The sequence below is a fragment of the Pongo abelii genome, chromosome 16 (assembly GCF_028885655.2).
Source record: "Pongo abelii isolate AG06213 chromosome 16, NHGRI_mPonAbe1-v2.0_pri, whole genome shotgun sequence".
NCBI classification, from domain to species: domain Eukaryota; kingdom Metazoa; phylum Chordata; class Mammalia; order Primates; family Hominidae; genus Pongo; species Pongo abelii.
The window spans coordinates 102,057,271-102,077,609 of NC_072001.2; the positions used below are offsets into that span (position 1 = coordinate 102,057,271).

General features: G+C 43.6%; 1 protein-coding gene across 3 annotated transcripts in view; it reads left to right on the forward strand.

The window, feature by feature from the left end:
• IGF1R (insulin like growth factor 1 receptor) overlaps nt 1–20,339 on the forward strand; it is a 315,543-nt gene that overhangs the window by 233,865 nt on the left and 61,339 nt on the right. For all 3 annotated transcript variants that reach the window (XM_009250188.4, XM_009250187.4, NM_001131787.1), the window contains 3 exon segments: nt 8,421–8,733; nt 13,977–14,125; nt 16,684–16,828. In XM_009250188.4, coding sequence (XP_009248463.2) covers nt 8,421–8,733; nt 13,977–14,125; nt 16,684–16,828 — 607 coding nt within the window.

Here is a 20,339-nt window from a genome sequence, read left to right on the forward strand (position 1 = left end):
AGCAGACTTGTTTAAAGAACTTCAAACTAATACGCCAAGGTGTAATACAGTGGCTCTCTGAGCCTGAGAAGCCTGTGCTCACCATCACTGTCTTTTCACTGGGGTGATAGGGTTGGGGAGTAGTGTGTGTGAGAGGACAGAAGCGAGGATTGATTGAAGATTATTTTACGAGGCGAGAGCATGGTGGCACACCTGTTAGCTAAGTGGACTCAGTGCCTGCCCCAGCTAGGTTGTCCTCCTCCTGTGCCAGCCATGGGCTCCCTGAGCCCCTCTGCAGTCATTCGTGGGTGCTGGAAATAAAGATACCCTTTCTGTCGAAAGTGTTTGCGGGGCTGCCTCTGCTTCCCTGGAAAAGCAGCAGGGCACACAGCCTTCCTAAGCAGCCCCTGAGGGAGGGGCTCTTTTTATCGTCACTCTGGTTAGCTTGAAGACCAGACAGAAGGCAGCAAGAACCAACCCTTGGTTGAAAACTCTTTGCCTTTAGGCCCTTGGTACCATGTTCATGAGGCTCCAGATAATTCTACAAATACATTATTATTGTTACTTAGACTTGGGGACAGAGAAGGGTGAAACATGGGTCTGGGAGTTCACAGATGAATATACTGTAATCCCCTCGAGCACATTTCTTTTGAAGGAATGGGGTATTCTAAAGGAGTGAAGACTCCACTGGGGGGCTGCTAGGCCCCTGTGAACGGTGGTAGCCTTGGCCACGGTGTGTGCTGGGATCTCTCCTGGGTCCCCCAGGCATCCTCAGACCTCCCCCACACCCCACCCACAGTCCCCTCTCCATCCATCTGCTGACCACACCCCAGGACATTTCCAGCTCAGATCACGCCTGCTTGCGTCCATACAAACTGCACGCCAGGCATTTCCGTTTGGATGTGTACACAAAAACAACACATCCCAGACTGAGCTGATCTTTCTGTACCCCTCAAAAGAAAAGTTCTGTACCCGGCCAGGCATGGTGGCTCACACCTGTAATCCCAGCACTTTGGGAGGCCAAGGCAGGAGGATCACGAGGTCAGGAGATTGAGACCATCCTGGCTAACACGGTGAAACCCCGTCTCTACTAAAAATACAAAAAATTAGCCAGGCATGGTGGTGGGTGCCTGTAGTCCCAGCTACAGGAGAATGGCAAGAATCCGGGAGGCGGAGCTGGAGCTTGCAGTGAGCTGAGATTGCGCCACTGCACTCCAGCCTGGGTGACAGAGCGAGACTCCGTCTCAAAAAAAAAAAAAAAAAAAGAAATTCTGTGCCTTTCCAGATGGTCCTGGACATATCTTGAATCTACCCAGCTTTTCCTCATCTGCACTGCTGTCCTCTTGATCTGGGCCACTGTGGCTAGAATGCACATCTGATCATGTGCCTCCTGCTTAAAATAGTGTTTTTCCTCTTAAGAGTAGTCCAAACTCCTACTGCTGGATTAAAAGGCTGTTCCAGGCTCTCCCTACCTCAGGGCACACCATCTTCCCTCCCAGTCTCCCCTCCCCTCTGTCTCCAGTGCTTCCATCCTTCAGTCGTGCTGAGGTTGTCTTTGTTACCTTTGCTTCTCTTGGCCCGCACTCTGTCGGCTCTGCCAACATCCCCATGCACCTGCTAGCTCCTACTTACTTGTCCAGCTTTGGCCTGGAAGTCCCTTCCGCTGGCAAGCAGCCGTAATGTACCCTTTGCTTGCTACTGGCTCATATTCCCACTGCTTGTCCTCAGGCTGTGAGCCCTGGGAGGGCTGGGCCGAGTCCCTGAACCTGCCACGTCTATAGGGTGTAACCTACCTGAGGCCTGACTGCTAAAATCAAAAGAAGCCTTTCTCATTCGCTCAGCTGAGCTAAGTCCTTTCTGGAGAAGAATGCCCATGTCCTGGGTGGACTTCTATTCAGGCTGGGGCAGGACGCTGCATGTCAGTTCACCTAGAGCCCCTCGCTTGCCCTCCCCACTCTCCCTTTCCTTCTCCTCCCCGTGTTGTCTCATGGTCAGTTCCTCTCCTGGCAAGGCAAGAGAATCATAAAATCTCTTTGGACCATGTATCTCTCTGATGCGCTTTGGAGGTTGAAGCTCACTTTCATGAAGTTAGGAGTAGTTAATCCTCCTGCGTAAGGATGCATACCTGCTAGGGAAAGCCTCCCTGCGTTTATATGGAACAGTGGTGTGTCCCTTAGGGCAACCCAGAAACAGCTGAGATGGCCCTAAACTCTTCTTATTTTGATTCAGAAGCTTTACCTTATTTGAACATCTACAGAATAAGTTCTTTCCTTTAGAAATGATTGGGGATAAAATTGTTTGCATTGTAAAATATTGTATGGCCAGGTGGCCCCTCTTTCATGTTTTGTTCCTTGTGAAGAGGTTGAGTCTCCTATTTTTTTTTTTGGAGATGGAGTTTTGCTCTTGTCCCTCAGGCTGGAGTAAAATGGTGCAATCTTGGCTTACTGCAACCTCCGCTTCCTGGGTTCAAACGATTCTCCTGCCTCAGCCTCCCAAGTAGGTGGGATTACAGGCATGTGCCACCACATCTGGCTAATTTTTGTATTTTTAGTAAGAGATGGGGTTTTGCCATGTTGGGCAGGCTGGTCTTGAACTCCTGACCTCAGTTGATATGCCCGCCTCAGCCTCCCAAAGTGCTGAGATCACAGGCATGAGCCACCATGCCCAGCCTATGGTGTGCTTTTAAAAATGGTTTCTCCGAACTAATGATTATTAAAAAAAAAAAATTAAAAAAAAATTAAAAAAAAAAAAAACTCTGGCAAGAACAAAAACAAATGGTTTTTAAAAAACTCTAGAAATAATTTGATACATTCAAGGACTCTGGAGAAGGAGAGAGTTAAAGGCTGTTGTGTGTGACTCTTTTTCCTCTCCCCCCAAGGAAAAAAAAATGAAGAGAACGAGCTTTTAAGTGCAGTGCCTCGTTTTTATGTGATTGCAAACCTGAACCAGTCCTTTTAGTGGTGGATGTGGGACATGTTAGCTTTTCCAACAATTTAGATGGGCCTTTGTTTTTATTGTTGGTCACTGTAAGAATTCCAAGGAATAGAAGGATCTCATGGGCAAAATCAGTTTGCTTTTTTCTCTGTATATTTGTTAGTTTATAGCAGCTTCTATTTTCCTCCTATTTTTAAAAGCTGAAATGCCTTTAATCGCACTCAGTGTGTTTATTCATGGAAGCCAGAGAAGAGGGTCCCTTCCTTTCCCCCATAGCGCTGTAATTGGAAATTTGGTACTAGATGAAATTCTCAGTTTTGGCGCTCACATGGAACAGCCATCCATCTGCTGGCGAGACACACTGCCTGGGGCTTTTCAAGAAATTCCCTTAATGGTCCTCAACACTAATAATATTTATATACATTGAGATGAGACAAAATTTACAGCGGGCTTCTGGGGCTGGCTCCAGGACTTTCTAATCCCACACTTGCTCGCATTCTCTTGCTTGCCTCCTAGAATACTTTCAGGTTGTGCTTCAGTGAGGAGAGCATGGTGTCCGTCTCTGGAGCAATGCTTATTTATGCAGTTCGTCCTCTAACAAACAGATCACCTTTCCTTTTGACCTTCCCCTCTTCTCCCCATCACATTCCATTGCTACTCCCCCATAGAGCATGTGTTTATGCATAGTTTGCATCATTTAACACGAAGGAACCCCTTGATTTGTGATCCCTTTAAGAAGTTGCTCTGTATATAAAGAAAATGATTTTTCCTGGTTGGTTTTACTGAAGTTCCTTCAGAAATAGCTCCCACCACCGAAACAAACCCGACTTCCCCAGCCTGTGTATCAGTTGTGGCATGAACTGACTGACTGGATGGTATAATTTCACTCACTCCTTTGGGAGGTTTCGGGGGACCACTGCTCAGATGTGTGGGAAATGCGGAATATATCTACAAGTACTTTGTCAAGTTTTTTTTTCTTTCTTTCTCATCCTGGAAAATCCCAGCATCTATATTTAGGTATAACTATTCGCAAGCAAGTGCTGAGAGACATTTTTCTGTTCTTTTCAACGGTCTTGAGTTATTACTACTGCATTAATAGCTACTTGATCTTAATGTCTATTACACATCATTTTATATAATGTTTTCTTTAAATTGTCAGAGAAAGGGATTCTGCAAGTAGATGTTGGTCCCCTCAGTTAGTGTCTGATGGTGATGGTAAGATTCTCAGAGTTTCCTTCCTCTAATGACAAAGCACGGTGATGGTGATGTCTGAAGAGCAGCCTCCAGGGACTTCAGTGCTCCGAGATGGGTGTATGCTTAATACTGCCGGCACACGCCTGATGGGCAGGAATGTGAGCGTTGTTTCTGTAGCCAGTTTTATTGAACCTCACAGATCTACTATACAACATGAATTTTGTGGGAATAACATAGGCTGAGAGTCTGCTCTCTTCCAGCCTGGTCCCTCTCTCCTTTCAGCCCTACCCTCTCTGATCATCATGTCCCTTGCACTGCGGCCAGCTAACCTTTCTGATACGAAGATCTGGCCATGTTGTTCCCTTGCCTAAACCCTTCCATGGCTTCATATTATCCACAGTTGGGCTAAACCCTCTTGGAAGGCCTTCGGTGCCTCCCCAAGCTGTGGTCCCTGGCCTTCTTCATTAACACCCAGCCCTTGCACCCATAGTGACCTCGTTGCTTTTACAAGCATTTACATGTGATTGCATTTACATGCTGTGTTCTCTATTCCTCCCTTGCTTATCTTTCCACTTTCAACTCCACAAAACCTTCCCCGGCACCCAGAAGCCCAGGAAATACCAGGCAGCTCCACTCACTCCTGTACTTGCTATGTCATCCATTCCTTGGGGACAGGATTGTCGCTGATCCTGTGTGCATCTGTCTGGCACACAGGTGCAGCACACATTAAATAGTTGCTAAATGAATAAATGAAGAATAGATGGAATTATATTCTGTTGTTACCAGTTTAAAAACATGAAATTGGATTACCCAATTTCAGTGTTTCTTTAGATCTTGGACCTTGAAGTGACCTCTGTAATGGATATATTTGAAATTATTAACTGTCTTCAAGTGGGGGTTTGATGATAGAGAGAGAGAGGGAAAGAGAGAGAGAGAGAGAGAGTGTGTGTGTGTGTGTGTGTGTGTGTTTACAGCAAATATGCTAGGTTTGTACATTCAAATTTCTGTTATCCTCTTCAAGAAAGTCACCTTGGTAGACAGCATATATATCCCAACATTTTAGGAACTCATAAAATGCATACTTTTTTGGTGTGATCAGAGATGGGTAACTCCTTATTACTTGTGGGTTAGATTAGTGTTTGGAAATAGCCTGGAGTCATTGAGAGACAGTCCTTATCAACAAAATGGCATAAATGGACAGGAATGGGTTTCTTCTTCACTTTATAGATAGCTCTGAAGACATGTCTGAGTTGGGATTAGTTCAGTTGCATATATGAATAGCAGTCATTTAAACAAGATAAAAGTGTATTTCTCTCACATCTAAAGAAGTCTGGAGTAAGCAGTCCAGGGTTAGCCTAGCGGCCCCACTCTCATAAGGGACTAAGTTCCTTTTATCTTGCTTCACCATTCTTGATGTTTCACCTTATGGTCCAAGGTTGGTACTTGAGCTGCAAGCGTTACTACTGCATTCCAGCTAGCAAGGAGGAGGATGGCCATGCCCTCTTTGTTCCCACGAGTCTTCCAGGAAGTTCCAGTCACAACGTTTGTTTATGTCTCACTGGCCAGAACTTAAGTCATATGGCCACCTCTAGCTACAAGGAAGGCTGGGAGATGGAGTCTGTAACTGGATGGCTATATTCTCAACTAAAAATTACTGAAAACGACAAGAAGAATAAATAATGGAAGGCAACCTGTTGTTTCTGTCAAAGGATGACTTCAAAAGAGAAAGTTGCAAAAGTATTTTAATCTTGACAGTATCATGACAGTTTTCTTCAGAGATAACACTATTCATTTGCGTGTCCAAGTTCTGATATCTGTTTTCAAGTTCACCTATTTGCAGCAAAATAGGAACTCTTGGAGGCAACTAGTGGGTGTGTAAACCAGCACTAACTTTCTAGAGGACAGTTTAACCCAACAAGATTAATTCTGGAAATTGATCATAATGAAATGTTAAGGGTGCTCATGAAGATTGCTTTGCTGATTACAGTAATAAAAAGTAAAGGAAATACCTTATAATTGGGGGACAGGTGTAACTTATGATACATTCCACAATGGATTGTAGTACTGCTGTTAAATGCTTGTGGAATTCACAATCTTTTATGCCAAAAAAAGCTTTCAGAATGGCTCGTCCTTTTTATAGATACTTGTATTTATATGTCCATGCACATACGTAAGAAAGGACCAGGGAAGGTCTGCATGAAGATACTAATAAAGGGGTCACTTGTGGGTAGGTGGACTTACTTGTTCTCTGTATTCTCTTTACTTGTTTGTGATCTCTGATTTTTTTAATCATGTATTTTTATTACAAGAAAAAACAAATTCTAGAATCTCCACTCCACATTGCATGTCAGAGTCAAAAAGATACACATTTAAATAATTTTGTATTGTTTTCCAATTTGAGGATAAAGTAGGAAATGTATAATGCAAACCAGGTTTCATATTTTGATTTATACTTAATTTACAAGTAAGATTAACAGCCCACAGAGTGTGATCACGACAGCATTGTTAGGGAAATAAATGCCAGCTCATCCATTTGGGATACACCATGGTTCTGTGGTTATTAGATACTGATTTAACTTGAGCACACGAAGAGGCTTAGAGGAGATGGCCTCTAATATCCTATGGTTCTGTGGGCTCAGAGATACTACTCACCCACTTGTCAGAGGCATTGAAACCAGAGCAACTGCATCTTGAATAGGAGCTAGGTAAAATGAGGCCGAATTCCCAGACAGTTAAGGCATTCTAAGTCACAGGATGAGGTTAAAGGTCAGCACAAAATACAGGTCCTAAAGACCTTGCTGATCTAGCAGTTGCAGTAAAGAAGCCGGCGCAAACCCACCAAAACCAAGATGGTGACGAGAGTGACCTGTGGTCGTCCTCACTGCTGCACTCCCACCAGCGCCGTGAGTGTTTAGATGCCATGGCAACATCAGGAAGTTACCCTATATGGTCTAAAATGGGGAGGTAGGAATAATCCACACCTTGTTCAGCGTATCATAAAAATGGGCAACCAGCAGCCTTCCAGGCTGCTCTGTCTGTGGAGTAGCCATTCTTCTGTTCCTTTACTTTCCTAATCAACTTGCTTTCAGTTTACAGACTCACCCTGAATTATTCTTGCATAAGATCTAAGAGCCCTCTCTTGGGGTCTGGATCAGGACCCCTTTCCTGTAACACACCCATATTCTTGGACTTGAGAATGACCCTCAGACATGGTGACTTCTTGGTCATCTAACAGCTTTGGCTTATTTGAAGTAAAACCTTTGATACCATCTAAGCCAACAGAAATTGTCCTGAAGTCATTTTGAATGGCATCGTCTTTACTACAGTGTAGTTTAATCATTTTCAAAATAAGCATTTCTGCACACTGAGGCTTTAAAAGAGTTTTCAGTAAGGAACATATTTGAAACACAAAGTGAGCAGAGCCCAATGCCTTTTAAATTACTAATAAACCATAGAGTTCCTGTAGGGCTTCCACTGGCTGACCCACACCTGAGGCAACCTTCAGATGCGGGTATTACCCCTCATTTTACAGATGGGGAGAGAGAGGAAGGATCAAGATCACGGAAGCTAATGGTTTGTCCCAGACCAAACAAGGAGTTCCTAGGAGAGGCTGAACTTTAAACATACCGACTCTCTGCAGGTCTAAGTGGGATGAAAGGACAGTGGGGGGAGAGGATTTCGTAGTGCGTATGAAAGGACGGTGGGGGGAGAGGATTTCGTAGTGCGTATGAAAGGACAGTGGGGGGGGAGAGGATTTCGTAGTGCGTATGAAAGGACAGTGAGGGGAGAGGATTTTGTAGTGTGTATGAAAGGACAGTGGGGGGAGAGGATTTCGTAGTGCGTATGAAAGGACAGTGGAGGGGAGAGGATTTTGTAGTGCCTGTGGGGGGAGAGGATTTCGTAGTGCGGATGAAAGGACGGTGGGGGGAGAGGATTTCGTAGTGCGGATGAAAGGACGGTGGGGGGAGAGGATTTCGTAGTGTGGATGAAAGGATGGTGGGGGGAGAGGATTTCGTAGTGCGGATGAAAGGACAGTGTGGGGAGAGGATTTCGTAGTGCGTATGAAAGGACAGTGAGGGGAGAGGATTTTGTAGTGTGTATGAAAGGACAGTGTGGGGAGAGGATTTCGTAGGGTGTATGAAAGGACAGTGGTGGGGGGAGAGGATTTTGTAGTGTGTTTTTGCGTTGTCTCCTCAATGAGTGATCTGGTGCTGGTGGTAGCAGTAAATGACCCAGAAGGATGCTGGCCAGGCCCAGAGAGGGCGGTGTCCCCCCTGCCCGGTCTCATCTCTGTCTCTCCTCTCTCTCCACAGTGTGCCCGAGCGCATGTGGGAAGCGAGCGTGCACCGAGAACAACGAGTGCTGTCACCCCGAGTGCCTGGGCAGCTGCAGCGCGCCTGACAACGACACGGCCTGCGTAGCTTGCCGCCACTACTACTACGCCGGTGTCTGCGTGCCTGCCTGCCCGCCCAACACCTACAGGTTTGAGGGCTGGCGCTGTGTGGACCGTGACTTCTGCGCCAACATCCTCAGCGCCGAGAGCAGCGACTCCGAGGGGTTTGTGATCCACGACGGCGAGTGCATGCAGGAGTGCCCCTCGGGCTTCATCCGCAACGGCAGCCAGAGGTCAGTCGTGGCCACACGTGTGGTCACTACCCGCCCCACCTCACCCCCTACCCTAGCACACAAAGGTAGACTTTGTCGGTTGTTTCATCCGGGTGCAGCCCTCAGGAAGTTCACTGAGGTGGGTCAGTTTGAGAGAGCTGGCTTACCTTAAATGTTTGGTGAGATTCTAGGAACAATTGGCATGGCTTACCGCCCCGCTCACCAGTTTGTTTTATATTTTAAGTGCACACTGCCTGGCCATTTGAAATTAAGTACTCGCTTGCTGGTTTCGATACCCAGAGTTCATGGTCTCTCTGGATACTTGCCAAGCTGCCATCTAGGAGACAGGGGACTGTAGTTTTAGATTTTCCTAGTCTGGGTGCTGCTAGCCAGGTGAGGCTTTGGAAGTGCAAAAGAAAAGACACGCCAAGCCCCCACCACCATCCTTGAGACCAGCAAGCAGACCTAAACATCTTAGTGCAAGAGCTCAGAGTAAGCAGTAGCTTCAAATAAGCGACATTTTTCCATCAACACTTCTTCCTCTCATCACCCTCTACCTTGACCCTCCCTCAGTGCTCATCATGTCCTTCATTTTCCTTCCTGAACTTTGAGACTTCACTTGGGAAGCAAAGAAGTTCCTTGTGGCCAGGCACGTGGCTCACACCTGTAATCCCAACACTTTGGGAGGCTGAGGTGCATGGATCACTTGAGGTCGCAGTTTGAGACCAGCCTGGCCAACGTGATGAAACCCTGTCTCTATTAAAAATACAAAAATTAGCACCTGTAGTCCTAGCTACTTGGGAGGCCAAGGCAGGAGAATTGCTTGAACCTGGGAGGCAGAGGTTGCAGTGAGCCAAGATCACACCACTTCGTTCCATCCTGGGCAACAGAGCGAGACTCTGTCTCCCAAAAAAAAAAAAAAAGTTCATTATAACAAATGCCATATGCCCTTTTGTACATGTCAACTGGACCTCTATAAATTTGTCATTGGTTTATGCTTTTGAAAATAAGATGTTAGCATTGTTTAAAAATGTGGTAACTATAACTTTGAAAGCAAAAGAAGATTGGAGATTTGGGGTTGCTGTTCCCTTTCCTGGAGCAGAGTAAAGAACTTTTAGGGGCTCACGCCTGTAATCCCAACACTTGGGGAGGCCAAGGTGGGCAGATCCCTTGAGTCCATGGATTCAAGACCAGCCTGGGCAACATGCAAACCCCATCTGTACAAAAGATAGAAAAAATTAGTTCGGCGTGGTGGCACACACCTGTAGTCTCAGCTCCTTGGGAGTTGGAAGTGGGAGGATCACCTGAGCCCTTGAGGTCAAGGCCGAAATAAGCCAAAATCACCTCACTGCACTCCAGCACAGGCAACAGAGACCCTGTCTCAAAAAAAAAAGAACTTTTAGGAAAGTTCTGTTTTAGTGGACTAAATGCCTCCTTCATGATTAGCACCAGGGGGCCTGTCTTTCTGAGTCTGTCAAAATCTATTCTACAAATATAAAAATATCGTTAGAAAAGTAGGTGTTAATTTGAAATATAATTTGTGCTGCAGTTTATAAAGTACATTGAGCAAGTGTTTATAAAGGGGCTTCTTTTTCTAGTGTATCATTTGGAGACGCAGCTTCTACTGTAGGCTTACCTTCAAATCAAAGATAATACATTCTTTCATAGTATTAGATGTAGAGCAACTTTTCTGCCTCTTATAATTTGTTATAACCATTAGGATAATAACAAGAAGAAGAAAATTACTCTGAATACTTTAAAATGATAAATAGGCCAAGGACTTCAATGAGCTGTAGAGGCTACATATTACATCCAAAATCAGTCTACCACACTGTACTCACATTTTGTTGGCAGCCTTCGAGTGTAAAAGGGCTTTTACTGGTGCACACCTCGGGCCCAGGGGCAGTGCGTGGAACCAAGTTGAGGCTTAGACACTATTCAGACATCACCTTCCTCCTTGGGGTGGGGTTAGGGGAGTGGTAGCTTGTCCATGAACTCAGTGTGCTATCATCTTTGTTTTGTGGATACATTTTCTTAATGACATTTGGAGGCCTTCAGTCATTCTGCAGCCACCAGAGTTGTGGCAAAGTGGGAATGCTGTGCATTTGACAGTGATGTTTCTTCCGCTCTAGTGCACTCTTCAGAGAATTGAGCCATTATTTCCCCTATTCATTCTTACAGTCCGTTAAAAACTATACATCTACCTTTTTGTTTAAAAATAAAACACCATAAAGAATAATAAATTCCCTTCTCTCAGCCTTTGAGGCTTATTTGACAATTACTTTGAAATATTTTTTTTTCATCTTGTTTATACCTTCTCTATACCATAATGGATTTGAGGAAGCTTAATCTATAAACATGTTATCAAAATACTTCCTTAGAAAAACATTTTTTAAGTGCTTGATGACTCCTAGATTTTTTACCAAAGATGATTGGCTCCATTTTTTTTTTTTTTTCTTTTCTTTTCTCTTTGATAGACTCTGGCTGTGTCACCCAGGCTGGAGTGCAGTGGCACAATCATAGCTCACTGCAGCCTCAAACTCCTGGGCTCAAGTGATCCTCCTGCCTCAGCCTCCCAAAGTGCTGGGATTACAGATGTGAGCCACTGTACCCAGCTTCAGATTTTTCTATTTGAGTGAAAGATGGAGAGAAACTAAACATACACTTATGTTACAACCCAGCAGTTGTAACCCTGGATATTTATCACAGAGAAATGAAATTTATGTCAACACAAAAACATGTACACCATCGTCCATAGCAGCTTTATTTGTAATAACCCCAAACTGGAAATTACTTAGATATCCTATGATAGGTAATTAGTTAAACAAACTGTGGGACATCCACACCATGGAATGTTATTACTCAGCAATAAAAAGGAACAAACCATTGAAGTACACTATTTGGATGGATCTCAAGGACATTATGCTCTGAGAAAAAGCCTACCTCAAAAGATCACATACTGTATAATTCCATTTATGCAACATCCTCAAAATGACAGATTATAGCCAGGCACGGTGGCTCACACCTGTGATCCCAGCACTTTGGGAGGCTAAGGTGGGTGGATCACCTGAGGTCAGGAGTTTCAGACCAGCCTGGCCAACATGGTGAAACCGTGTCTCTACTAAAATTACAAAGTTTGGCCAGACACAGTGGCTCATACCTATCTCAGAACCTTGGGAGGCTGAGGCGGGCAGATTGCTTGAGGTCAGGAGGCCAGCATGGTGAAACCCCATCTCTACTAAAAATACAAAAATTAGCCGGGCATGGTGATGGGTGCCTGTAATTCCAGCTACTCAGGAGGCTGAGGCAGAAGAATCACTTGAACCCAGAAGTGAACCAAGATTGCACCACTGCACTCCACCCTGAGTGACAAAGCGAGATTCTTGTCTCAAAAAAAATAAAAAAATTAGCCAGGCATGGTGGGGCGAACCTGTAGTTCCAGCTACTCCAGAGGCTGAGACAGGAGAATCACTTGAACCCAGGAGGTGGAGGTTGCAGTGAGCTGAGATCATGCCGCTGCACTGTAGCCTGGGCGACAGAGTGAGACCCTGTCTCAAAAAAAAAAAAAAAAAAAAGACAGATTGTAGACAGGAAAACAGATTAGTGGTTGCCAGGTGTTAGGGACATTGGGGACTAGGTTGGGCAGGGCAGTGAGTATGAACAGGTAGCATCAGGGAGAGCTGTGTGGTGATGGAACAGTTCTGTATCTTGATTGTAGTTGTGATTACACAAATCTACACAAGTGATCAGTGACACAGCACCACATACACACACACACGCAGAGTTAATTTCCAGGTTTGATACTTACATCATGTAAGATGTAGTAACCATTGGAGGAAGTTGGGTGAAGGCTATGTGGGATCTCTCTGTAATTTTGTTGTAAATCTTTGCAGCTTTTTGTGACTCTATAATTATTTTAAAATAAAATTTTTTTTTAATGGAGAATTTATAGGGTATGTAGATAAATTAGAAACAACAGAAGGCCAAGTAAAAAAGTGCTGAAGGAAGCCTCTACCCAGGCTAGAAATGAGAATGTTGAGTGCAATGGTAGAGGAAGTACTCTCCCCATCTGTGGGTGGGTCCAGTTCCTGCAGGACCCTTGGGGAAGCCATGACCCCCGTTCTCCCAAAGACACAATAGGAAAATACCAGAGAAGGTTTGTTTACCTGTTAGCTTTTCAAACAGAACCCTGCATCTTTGTCTTGGATACAGAATAACCTTCATGGGTAGGGGAAGGGACATTAATAAAAAGATCTGTAATTTACACTGTTTTTCTTGAATGTTTTTACTTATCTTCATGAAATTTGAGAGATGATTTAAGAACAATAATGTACATATAATGGCTCCCCAACTTACCATCCTATTACACACACATCGCATAAGGTCGTATCATTTGTCTTGTTTGGAAATCAATCCAACTTTCTGACCCTTGTTCTATATATAACTATAGATCCCAAACGTTCAGCTGCTGAGTTAGCATTTTGTCTGCTATTTCCTACATAATGGTAGGTAAGCAGGAAAAGTGCCAGTCTTACTTGTCCCTGACTCTTGGTGGTTCGTGGCATGTTCAGGATAGTATTTGAAACAAGAGCTCATTACAAAGTAATGGAAACCCCTTGCTTTTATTGTGTATGCAGCGAAAACAACATTTGGATCAATTTACAAGTTTCTGCAAAACACTGTCAAGAAATAATTTCAGTTGTGCTTTAGCAAGAAAATAATGGATCTGTGCTATACCACGTGCCTTTTGGCATCCCTCACTGGGCTTTGCCAAAACACTGACTGCAGGAGCTAGACTACTGTTAGGCAGAGACACTGCAGTCCCTTTGCTGTCCCTGTCTTCTCTCCTAGCTACTCCTCCAGGTACACAGGCCAGGGTCACTATCAGAAAGCAGCTCTGTTTTCCTCCAGAACCCCCAGAGCTTCCTTTCTGCAACACTATCTCTCCCACATGGAACCAGCTGGCTCACCAGTCAACAGCCTATGATACACAAATGCCTTGAGGATGCATCATGTATTTTGTCTGGAAGCAAGCAACACGCTCTTCCTTTGTAGGCTGTTTCTCCTTTTGGTTGCAATGTGAGTGGCTTATCTTGAGTGGGCTTGGGGATGAGATACCATGTGAACACATGAACACTTCAAAACAGTTGCTTTTTCTAATGCATGCTGTAATAACAATAAAAAGCGTATCCTTGTGGTTTTTTTTAATGCAAGAAGACAGACTCAATTAACTGTGGTTTTGATTTTTTTTTCTTCTTCAACAGCATGTACTGCATCCCATGTGAAGGTCCTTGCCCCAAGGTCTGTGAGGAAGAAAAGAAAACAAAGACCATTGATTCTGTTACTTCTGCTCAGATGCTCCAAGGATGCACCATCTTCAAGGGCAATTTGCTCATTAACATCCGACGGGGGAGTAAGTATTCCATCCCACTGGAAAAATGGCTGGATCTCATGGTTTTCTTTTGTTGATGCTTTTCATGCTCCCATCCCTGAGTCACCACTAAAAAATGGGCTTAGATAAACAACATGGTGTGTAAGCCTCATGCATGACGTCTCTTCTTTGAGTTTCCCTGAAAGATAAAAAACAGATTGAAAGGCAATCTGTTTTTTAGCCATTGGCACATCATTTATTCCTGTAAAGAGGGTCATCGCTCATCTTTTTGTTAGTCACATCTTGCATAGGAGAAGCAAGCCCTGACACATACAAACCCCAGAAGAGACCATTGGATCAGACGTGTGACTCAGCAGACTCCAGCTGTAGCCAAATCCACACATCTTTCAAGTCTAAAGAGTTTTGGTTACTTGAATTTACTGAGAAGACTGAGCAAAGGGAGGTTTAGTGATATCATGTTAAAATTTTATGAAGTCCAAAAGAATGCTAGATTTCCAAATTTACTTGTGAGAGACAAAAGAATACAAGTGTGTGTCATTGTGTATAGAAAGTTTCGGTCTCACCCCTGTACAATGACCTTTATTTGCAGTAGATGGCATTCCTGGTAAGTTGCTTCTAATTTGGGTTTGTGCAAAGGATTTCCCACTGACTTAGCCTATGATCTCTTCGCTTCTTTGGTTTTTTGTGTGTTTGTTTTTTGGTTTTGTTTTGAGACAGGGTCTCACTGTATCACCCAGGCTGGAGTGCAGTGGCATAATCATAGCTCACTGTAACCTGGAACTCCTGGTCTCAAACAATCCTTCTGCTCAGCCTCCCACGTTGCTAGGACTACAGGCACACACTACCATGCCTGGATAATTTTAAAAATCTTTTCACTTCTGATTTTTCATTGCCAAGGGCTTCTAGTAATGGTGCCTTAAATTCTCTGCCACTGGGACCACTTGGTCAAGGTACTGATAGTTTTATAAGCTAGAATAAATATCGTAAGAAGGCTTTGAAGTTGAAAGGAATTTTGGGGGGAAATCCTTTTATGAAGTTTTTTTTTTTTTTTTTTTTTTACAGTTTGAGAGGAAAAATAATGTATTTTGAGAATGTGCTTTTCCTTAATATTTGTTAAATGAGTAAACTGTATTCTTAAGGTTTAGAAAGGACAGAAACAAGTTTTTGCTTAGTTCTTCTGAATTTGTTGATATCCCTTGTTGTTGTTCACAATACACCCACTCCCAGCCCTCCATGATGGAGATAACTTTGTTCCCACAACTAGGGCTTCCTACTCTCATGGTATTTCTGAAGTTTAATTCTTTTGGCTGTGTCTGCACTTCTTCATTTACTTTTAATTTGCTTATCCCTAGAACATACCTTTTGAGTGCCTAAACTTTTTTATCTTCCTGTCCTGAAGATGAAATTTTAATCTGTGAATTAAATCTATGGAGAAGTGTCATTTATGAAGGAATTGGTACATATTTATGCATGATGATGAAATGTGTCTTCCGGTTTATGTCCATTGCAGGAAATAGATTGGATTTAGGATGATGGGACATCTCATTAGAGGGTAAATTTCCTGATCTTGACTAAGGCATGCTTCCTGCCCCACGTTTAAAATTCAGGATCTCTTCCTTAAAACATCAATTGCACGCAACCTCTTATGTTTCCGACTTGAATTTCCCTTTAATTTTTCTTGAAAAGCTATTAAATTAAATTAGATGTAGGGCTTTGTCCTTTAGTACCCTTATTATTTTATTTGTATCAACTCAAAGCAAAATAGAGCCTTTTATTAAATATGTCTTCATAAATTATACACAGTAAAATCCCATTAATTGAACCACACTCAGTTCATTATAGTCTTTATTATAATTTCAGCATTAGTTGAACTGAAAATTGGTTTTTGTTTACTGTGAGAAAAAGGTAGACTAAACAAGATGAAACCTGTTGTTTGCATATTATGTTTGTACATCTTTATTAGCAACTTTTTCCAACTATTTTCTAGTTATAAAAGCAATACATAAATATTATAGAAAACTTAGCAATGCGGAAATGAATTTTTAAAAATCCCTCATAGATAGCCATTGTTAACATTTTGGTATATTTTCTTCTAGTCTTAGTAAAATGGAACCTTTAAATATAGATCCCTGTATCTTAGGAATTAGGAAGGCAGCAAAGGCAGTTCCTAATGAGATGGAGAAAATGTTGATTTAGTCATGCCCTTGTACTGTGGAGGCCATACTGTCTGTTGACAGAGCATATTAAAAGACGTTCCCTACGTTCGTCAGCCTTAGCTAATTGGCAGTCTGCTATTTATGATTTTATATTTTGTTAATCAGCTTGGGAGCTGCAGTACCCCCTAGCCTCCTAGAAACTTGGCTTCCGCTGCCTGGGAGGCCTCGTTCCAGGAGTCGTTGTTGAGAGTCAAGCCAGGGAAGTGTGTTTTTGTCAGGGAGTGGCCAGTCCTGTGCTGGGAGCATGAGCATCTCAGGGGGCACCTGCTGTTGAATTGTTCTCACTTGTGTTTGTAAGAATCCGACTATGTCACCCGTACACCAAGTGAGCACACAGTTTGACACAATCCCCTTTCAATGTAGATAACATTGCTTCAGAACTGGAGAACTTCATGGGGCTCATCGAGGTGGTGACGGGCTACGTGAAGATCCGCCATTCTCATGCCTTGGTCTCCTTGTCCTTCCTAAAAAACCTTCGCCTCATCTTAGGAGAGGAGCAGCTAGAAGGGTAAGTGCCCCAAATTTCATGAGCTGATGTTCTCCTATTACAGAATAAGCAGCGTGCTTATAAAACTGTGTTGCTGAGGTAAGAGCCCTCTCTGCCTTGTTAAATAGAAGAAAGTAGGAAGCCGCAGTATTGCCTGTGCTGCTCTAGTAGGTCTTGAGTAGAGTCATGATTCTCCATTCTTAGGAGGTTGCTGTTTTGGAAAACAGAGATGTTTTCACCCTTACTGGATTTTTGCCTCATCAGTCAAGGGTTGCGTGTCTGACTGTGACCAGTGAGATGGCAGACGGGGTGCACTTAGGGCTTTTCTGCCAAGAGTGACAGCAGTTGGTCTGGAGTGCTCACCTCCCTGTGAAATCATTGTTTGTGCGACCCTCATCTGCCTCAGGATGCTGTACTCTACTACACACAACTACTCCATCTTTTAAGATATTGGAAGTGAGAGCATTGGAGGAGCATGGGCGGTTCATTTTGTTAGAAAGAAACCCGGATTCATGAGATTGTTTTTATTGATTAGTTTACAGGATTTGCGCTATTGATAGAGTTTTTGCCTTGGCACAGGCTTGCTTTGTGATAGGGGTTTTAAAATAACCGTGGGCTTTTCACTGGAGAATAAAAGCCAGTGGTTATTGCGTGCACAATTGCTTTCCAGCCGTCAGCCTGTGTGTACCTTTGCATATGTACTTTTCTCTTTAAACTCTCCCTTTTAAATACGACTCTTGCCCGGCTTTAAGTGAATGCTTCAAAATAAAAGGAGTTATCAATTAAGCAGTGAATTCCTTCTAAAGAGAATTTGGGAAAATAATTTAGGAAAAAAAGGAGGCGAGAAGGTCATGGGAAAGGTTGTCTTTGCTGATTTATCTGCCCCAACTGGGTAAAGTTACTGCATAAGGGTTTCTTTACAGCCTCCCTGTTTTTCTCAGACTAACTCTTGGTCAGTCTTAAATTCTTAAAATTCCATCATCTGATAGAGCTAACGAGAGCGGGCAGCTCTTCATTCCATCCTTGAAAAGCACAGTGTCCTCCCCACTGGGAAAACCAATCCTTAAAAAACTTCTTTCTCATTGCAAATCGAAGGAGGCTGCCACTGCGCCCAGCCCCAGACTCCTCAGTCACTTACCTGGCAAGCTGAGGCCCTACCAATTTAAGGTGATGATTATTGTTTGTTGTATTAAATTTTAAAATGAATTTTTTCTCTGTTTTTTTTTTTCTAAGTAGGTTTGTGTTTCTGGAATCTCGGGTGTCTGTGAGCTCTTCTTCTTTAGCAGATTAGTAGCTGTCAAATTTTCTTGTTGCTTAATGATATACCTTTTATTTTTTCTAGACTAAGCAAATGATAGACATAGAGGTGAATGCTGAGAGGAGAGTTTAATTAATTTCTATTAGGAATTATTATGTGATTACCTTTTCATGGAGTGTTACCCAAGTATTGTGCACTTAAGTGTAGTTAGAAATTAAAGCCTGATTTTTATTTGCAAGAATATTTATGATGTCTTTCTCATTATCTGAAACTTGCATAAAACCTGAAGCATCAGCAAAATCTTTTTAAGGATGCGTGCTCAGGTGTTTGGGAGGCTTTCCAGGTAAGCCTGGGCCCCTGGCCTGCTCTTACCATTTTAGATGCAGAGGAGGGCAAGTGGGCCTTGGGTTTTCCCTGCTGCTCCCCAGTAATCCTGCAGCTCCAAGGATGCTGGTTCCAGCCTTTCATTCCCGCGTGCTGCTTCTAAGAGGCTTTCTCTTGAGCTTGGGCTCTTAAGAATCTTTCACCTCCCGATGGGAAGTTTTCTCTCACCCTGTCATCCTGGCCCATGACCACAAAGGTATAGCCCATCCTCACAATGATGAGCTCCCCAAGAGCTCTATTTGCTTCAGGTGTTGAGACCGCTAGCAACACCTCAACTGTTCATTTCTCCTTAGACTCAGGGACAGAGTTAGGTCTGGCCCCTTCACTAGCTGCCCTCACTTATTCTGCAAGAAGGGAAGAGTCAGAGTGAGAAGGAGAAGGACAGGATACGATAGTCAGATAAACATCAGCAGTGCAAAGCAGAACTCGCACCGTGATACAAGGGAAAGAAAGAAATGTGCCCTAGGCATGGAGAAGAGCCAGATACCTGAGATCAGACAGGCTTCTGACAAGAGGTGGCATTTGAGATGGGCCTTGAAGGCTTTCGGGAAAAACTTGGGGAGAGCAGAGGATTGAAGTGAAGAAAGGCAATTCAAGGTAGGGTGGCAGGAGCAAAGGCAACGAGTTGGGGCATCCTGGGGCCTGTTGAGCAACTAACACTGGAGAGGTGGGTGGTACTAGAGTTACGTAAGATGTTTTGCACCCAGGTATAAAGGGTTATAATTTAGGTAGACCATGGAACGTATTCAAGGCTTTTGAATAGAGGAGTGTTAGCAGAGCTGTCTGAAATTTTTATTTCGGTATGCTTTTGGTTTAAGCCAAGATAGCTTTTATCCCAGTGTTCCTCAAACTTTGCTACACATATGGAATCATTGGGGGTGGGGGCAGGGGTGGAGTTGAGAAATCCTGATGTCCAAGTTGCACCTCCACCCCAATTCAATAGGAGCGTTTGGGGTTAGGATCCAGGAATCAGTGCTTGTCTAAAGATCCCTAGGCACTTCAGCAGGCAGCAAAGATTGGAAACCACTGCTTTATCCCTTCATTTCTTCTCATGTGCATATCACAAAGCACTTTGACGGTTTTTTTTCCCAAGTATTTTCCCCTCACACTGCTGCCTAATATTTTAGAGGTTCACCCATGTTGTTACACATGTCACACTATTTTCTGGAACTTTTTTTTTGAGATGGAATCTTGCTGTGTTGCCCAGGCTGGAGTATAGTGGCGCTGTCTCGGCTCACTGCAACCTCTGCCTCCTGGGTTCAAGCAATTCTCCTGCCTCAGCCTCCTGAATAGCTGGGATTACTGGCACGCACCACCACGCCCGGCTTATTTTTGTACTTTTAGTAGAGACGGGCTTTCACCATGTTGGTCAGCCTGCTTGAACTCCTGACCTTGAGATCCGCCCGCCTCAGCCTCCCAAAGTGCTGGGATTACAGGCTTGAGCCACCACGCCCGGCCTTCTTGAACTTCTTTTATAGTCAGTGATAACATAAATGTTTCCATTTGGTTCAATAGGATGAAAGTTCTGTTCTGTAGCCTTTTGTTTTTGATGGAGAACAGAACAATTCAAGGTACAGAGATCCTTCAACTCTGACAACCTTGGCTTTCCAAAATGTCACTGAGATCCCTCTCAAAAAGTCTCCTGAGCCATCCAGAACAGAAAATTCAAGCATTTTACCTAGAGTAGAGCTCTTATTCCTCACTCAGAGCCTGTTGACTTTTATATCGCACTCAGTGTGAGCTGATTTTGTAACCCAGTTACAAAAGCCATAGCCATGGTTTCCTCAAGGACACCACTAGGGTGTATTTCTAGAGTAATGACCTTAGACATTAAGAAAATCAAGGCTGCTCTGCTGTTTACAAAGGAAACAGGTTTTGTAATCCACATGT